The following is a 4,849-nucleotide window of genomic DNA, read 5'->3' as shown; positions in this document are numbered from 1 at the left end:
GCTCTTCCCTTGACTCCTTGCATCCCTTACTCCAGCTCGGGGAGGCAGATATCTGCTGAGTTTGCCTGCTGTCGGCTCAGGCACGATGAGCTTCAGGTAAGACAGGAATTAAAGACTTGGCCGAAATCAGCTGCGCTGTTTTACACTGCAATATTCTCCCTTAAATACAACGCTAAATGGTCCCCCTGTGCACACGTGCTGGGCGCTTTCTTAGGGGTAACTTCCCCTGGTTTTAAGATATATGACCTGCGAGTAACTGCATGGAGTCTGCATTCCGCTCCACCCAGCTGCGTCCCTACAGCGTGAATGTAGAGTAAGGACGAGATGTTTAAGGAAACACCAGCACAAGAGAGGTCTCAGGAATTTAATGCTTTATTATCTAGTGAGCACCCCATGGGGCCAAAGCACGGCCTGGGGCGTCAGGAGGAGGCAGCAGGGAACCCCGAGTGATGCCCCTTCCCCAGGGAGCGATGGTCCCGCAGGGCAGAGGAGAGGGTGTGCGGCCGGGCAGCCCCGGGGCTTGCAAAGCTTTGGGGAGGCAGGATGGAGCTGGTCCATGCGCGGCCTTTGCTGCTGGAGCCGGGCGCGTGGGACACCCCATCACTTCATCTTCTGCGAGGGCAGCTGGAGGACCTGCTGCTGCTGCTGCTGCTGCTGCTGGTGGTACTGGACCTGTGGCTGCCCGTGGCATCCACCACCGCCGGAGCTGTGACAGCCACCGCTGCTGCCACCGGAGCTGTGACAGCCACCACCGCTGCCACCAGAGCTGTGACAGCCGCCACCGCTACCACCGGAGCTGTGACAGCCGCCGCCACCACCGGAGCTGTGACAGCCACCACCGCTGCCCCCGGAGCTGTGACAGCCGGTATGGCGGGTGTAGCGCTCCTGGCTGTGGCACTGGTCCCTGTCCTGGCGGGAGCACATCGTGGTGTTTTTGGGGTGAATCTGTGAGGAGAGAGGAGCTGTCAGGGGGTGCAGCGTTTCCCACCACCCCGATTGCCCCAGCGCCCTGGTCTTGGGGTCCCGCTGCCTGCTCCGTCTGCACTCCCACGCCCAGAACTGCTGTGCAGGATCCGGGGAGAACCCCCTGCCCTGGGGCAGTGCCCTGCATCCACCGACGGAGGGTTTCATCAGCCAGCAGTAGCGTGGCCTAGTCACAAGACAGGTCCTCTTGTCCCTCCATGCACCCCCCGACCCTGCGAGCATCCCCCCACCCTGCGAGCATCTCCCCAGGGTTCGTGTTAAACCCGTGCTCTTCATCCCTTGCTGGGAAACAAGTCCCCAGAGAAGGAATATCCATCCAGGCTGCCAGACTTACCTGAGCTCGAGAGGAAAGCAAGAGGAGGGAATGAAGATCCCCAGGACAGGAGCAGTTTTATAGAGATCTCCGATCCCTTTCCCGGAAATGAGACAGCTCTCTGTCATAGTGATCTATTAATTTAATACCCAATCCCCATCAAACCGCCCTCTGTTTACATCTTTCGCCTGACTCATTCATGATGGATATCATTTCTTTTTATCGGTTTCCTGTGCCACATCTAATTGCCGGCCTCACCTGCCCTTAATAGGGAAACCCGTGGTGCCTGGGTTTCCAAAGGCTCATCTCCTTGGGGTTTGGTTTGTTAAATTAAGTCCAGGCATAATTATAGCCCCATCCCATGAGGCTCTACTCTCAGACTCTAATCCCTGCTATTGAGCCGGCACGAGATAAAGCCAGAAATAATGCAGGTAAAAAGGAGTGGAAAATTGTTCTCTCTTCTCCCGTAGATGTTCCCCTAGTTCCAAAGAGCTGCCACGGCCATGGGGACAGCCAACGGAACAAGGACAAATTCCTCCTGGGCTTCCTCTAGAGAAGGGTCCCAGGTTTTCGACAGGGGTGTTACAGCTCCTTCCCTTGACCGAAAGGGTGTGAATTTCCCCCACAAGGCACCTGAGCAGCCGGAAAACAGTCTTGGGGACCACTGAAATCCTTGAAAGTCCTGCGGCGTTCACATACATCTTGCTTCATTGACAAAGAGTAGCTGTTTCCATCGCCTTAATGACAAAGATCAAGAAACGAAGGCTGGGGAGTTAGAAGACCCCTCTGGTGCTGCCTGCTTCGTTGGTCTGTCTTCTGAAGCAAAGCTGGAGCTTCAGCGACGGCCCTTCTGCACAGCCCCGTGCTGCCCAGCACTTCATCCCACCTCGAAGTACGCTTGACCTCTAGAGACCACATCCCCTTGTGTATGGGATAAAGGCAAGAAAAAGCCCGAGATAACGTTGGGAGCCACACAGTCTACGAAGATCCCCCTTTTTTTGCCAAAGAGAACTGCTCTGGCAGCTCGCTGAGGGAGGAGGGGATAGCACCGGGGCTTGGGCTGCGCTGAAAACCAACGTCCGTCCCAAGACACATGTCAACTAGTGCTCTTCCGTCAGGTTCAGCCCCGAAAATTAACTCCTTGCATGCTTCTCCTGGGAGCTGTTGGGTGGCTCTTGTTTGGCTTCAGGTAAACTCCTGTTGCAGGGGGTTGAGCTGGCCCTGGGGTCCCTGTGTCCAGCTTGAGCAGGGGGCGATGTGACAGTGGAATAAAACCTTCCCCCGGGCTGCAGGTGCTGCCGGGGCACGAGCGGCTCGCTCTGCTCCCATCTGACATTTTGGCTACTTGAACTGTCCATCACGAGCCTCCCAGCTGGTGGCAGTGCCCGTCTGTTTTACCCAAGGGGTCAGTGGTGGGGAGGATTGCAAAGCTCTCCTCTGGCCTCGCAGACCCGTGGCTCACCCAGCACGCAACGCGGCCGGCATTTACTGTGCTGACTGCCACTGATGTCATTTAAAAATTTCATATAGAAACTGGTGGCTGCACTTGTAATTAGCAGAGGAACCGGGTAGACGCCCACTCAGAGCTGTGTGTGCTGCGGGCAAAAATCCACGTGGCTGTTGGAGCAAGTGTGTGCACGCACGGAAGGGACCGATTCCTGCGCAGGCTGAGCACAACGTCCACGGGGCTCCTTACTATTGCACCCCTCCTGCCTCCCAAAATAACAACCAGTGAGTAAATTCTCAAGGATAAATGCATTTCTGTGCACGAGTCTTGTGCAATCTGGTTTTGCCTTTTCCGGAGAACGTTAGTAGCAGTTGTCGGGTCGGAGGCGAGGTTCTGCACAGGAGAGTTTGATGCCGATTTGTTTTTCAGGTGATGATCTCATTCTTTCAATGAGAGAGGACATAGGAGTGTTTTCAGTGTAACCAACAGTCTCCCAAGTTTCGCAGGGGCTGGTGTTTTTCCCGCAGTCCCCAGCCTCTCAGATGTTATTAGTTCGGCTTTCAGTTAAAAGCAGAAACCACATCAATTTTTTTTTTTTTTTTCTTTTTTTTTTTATTGTGGTCGCAGAGGAAAAAAAAATATTTAAACAGTCAAAAACCTAAGAGGCAAAGGAAACGAACCTCAACGCATATGACTAGTAATCACTTCGAGGGTTTTCTTGGGATGCGTGGGGTTGGCAGCAGGACGTGGTTGCACCACCCGGCTCCCCTCCCTCAGCCTTTACACAGGGATGTAACGCTCTGGGCCAGGCTGCTCCCAGCTCCCAGGTGCAAAACCCCTTCCCCGGTCACCTCCCTGCCTTTCCAGCAGCACCTCTGCCAGGGCCTGGCGGTGCAGGGAGATGGATTTAGCTTCTCTCCGTGCCAGCTCTTCCCTTGACTCCTTGCATCCCTTACTCCAGCTCGGGGAGGCAGATATCTGCTGAGTTTGCCTGCTGTCGGCTCAGGCACGATGAGCTTCAGGTAAGACAGGAATTAAAGACTTGGCCGAAATCAGCTGCGCTGTTTTACACTGCAATATTCTCCCTTAAATACAACGCTAAATGGTCCCCCTGTGCACACGTGCTGGGCGCTTTCTTAGGGGTAACTTCCCCTGGTTTTAAGATATATGACCTGCGAGTAACTGCATGGAGTCTGCATTCCGCTCCACCCAGCTGCGTCCCTACAGCGTGAATGTAGAGTAAGGACGAGATGTTTAAGGAAACACCAGCACAAGAGAGGTCTCAGGAATTTAATGCTTTATTATCTAGTGAGCACCCCATGGGGCCAAAGCACGGCCTGGGGCGTCAGGAGGAGGCAGCAGGGAACCCCGAGTGATGCCCCTTCCCCAGGGAGCGATGGTCCCGCAGGGCAGAGGAGAGGGTGTGCGGCCGGGCAGCCCCGGGGCTTGCAAAGCTTTGGGGAGGCAGGATGGAGCTGGTCCATGCGCAGCCTTTGCTGCTGGAGCCGGGCGCGTGGGACACCCCATCACTTCATCTTCTGCGAGGGCAGCTGGAGGACCTGCTGCTGCTGCTGCTGCTGCTGCTGCTGGCACTGGACCTGTGGCTGCCCGTGGCATCCACCACCGCCGGAGCTGTGACAGCCACCGCCGCTGCCACCGGAGCTGTGACAGCCACCACCGCTGCCACCAGAGCTGTGACAGCCGCCACTACCACCGGAGCTGTGACAGCCACCACCGCTACCACCGGAGCTGTGACAGCCACCACCACTACCCCCGGAGCTGTGACAGCCGGTATGGCGGGTGTAGCGCTCCTGGCTGTGGCACTGGTCCCTGTCCTGGCGGGAGCACATCGTGGTGTTTTTGGGGTGACCTGTGAGGAGAGAGGAGCTGTCAGGGACTTCCCCTTCCTTCTTCTGCTTTTCCAGGGAAGAGAAATCAGAATTTATCCAGTCTTAGCCAGATCCTACGATCATCTTTAAACCGTGCTTCAACTTCTGATACCCCCCCATGGGATTGTCCCCCCAGAGCCATAACCGGAGATGCTGGGAGCATCCAGAGCAGCAGGGCAGGTTGACCACAGCTGCCTTCCCAAAGCAGAGACATCT

At 56.0% G+C, this 4,849-nt stretch overlaps 2 protein-coding genes across 2 annotated transcripts; both read right to left on the bottom strand.

Annotated features, from left to right (window-relative positions):
• Window positions 1–363: 363 nt before the first annotated feature.
• Window positions 364–1,619, bottom strand: LOC113488694 (loricrin-like). The gene is made up of 2 exons (XM_026863982.1): window positions 1,317–1,619; window positions 364–942 (listed from the first exon to the last, which is right to left on the bottom strand). The coding sequence occupies exon 2, from the start codon at window positions 922–924 to the stop codon at window positions 601–603; it is 324 nt and encodes a 107-aa protein (XP_026719783.1). The 5' UTR covers window positions 925–942; window positions 1,317–1,619; the 3' UTR covers window positions 364–600.
• A 2,414-nt stretch (window positions 1,620–4,033) lies between these two features.
• LOC113488693 (loricrin-like) lies at window positions 4,034–4,615 on the bottom strand. Its single transcript, XM_026863980.1, has one exon. It carries the CDS (start codon window positions 4,592–4,594, stop codon window positions 4,271–4,273), a length of 324 nt encoding a protein of 107 aa, XP_026719781.1. The 5' UTR covers window positions 4,595–4,615; the 3' UTR covers window positions 4,034–4,270.
• Window positions 4,616–4,849: the final 234 nt, after the last annotated feature.

The sequence above is a fragment of the Athene cunicularia genome, assembly GCF_003259725.1.
Source record: "Athene cunicularia isolate RWA chromosome 25 unlocalized genomic scaffold, athCun1 chr25_part1, whole genome shotgun sequence".
Lineage (NCBI taxonomy): Eukaryota > Metazoa > Chordata > Aves > Strigiformes > Strigidae > Athene > Athene cunicularia.
Note: the sequence above shows the minus strand (reverse complement) of the source record. Positions and strands in the feature narration are given on the sequence as shown.

Bases quoted from the DNA above. Each gene is read 5' to 3' on its own strand.
- LOC113488694 (XM_026863982.1), bottom strand. From the start codon at position 924: ATGTGCTCCCGCCAGGACAGGGACCAGTGCCACAGCCAGGAGCGCTAC.
- LOC113488693 (XM_026863980.1), bottom strand. From the start codon at position 4,594: ATGTGCTCCCGCCAGGACAGGGACCAGTGCCACAGCCAGGAGCGCTAC.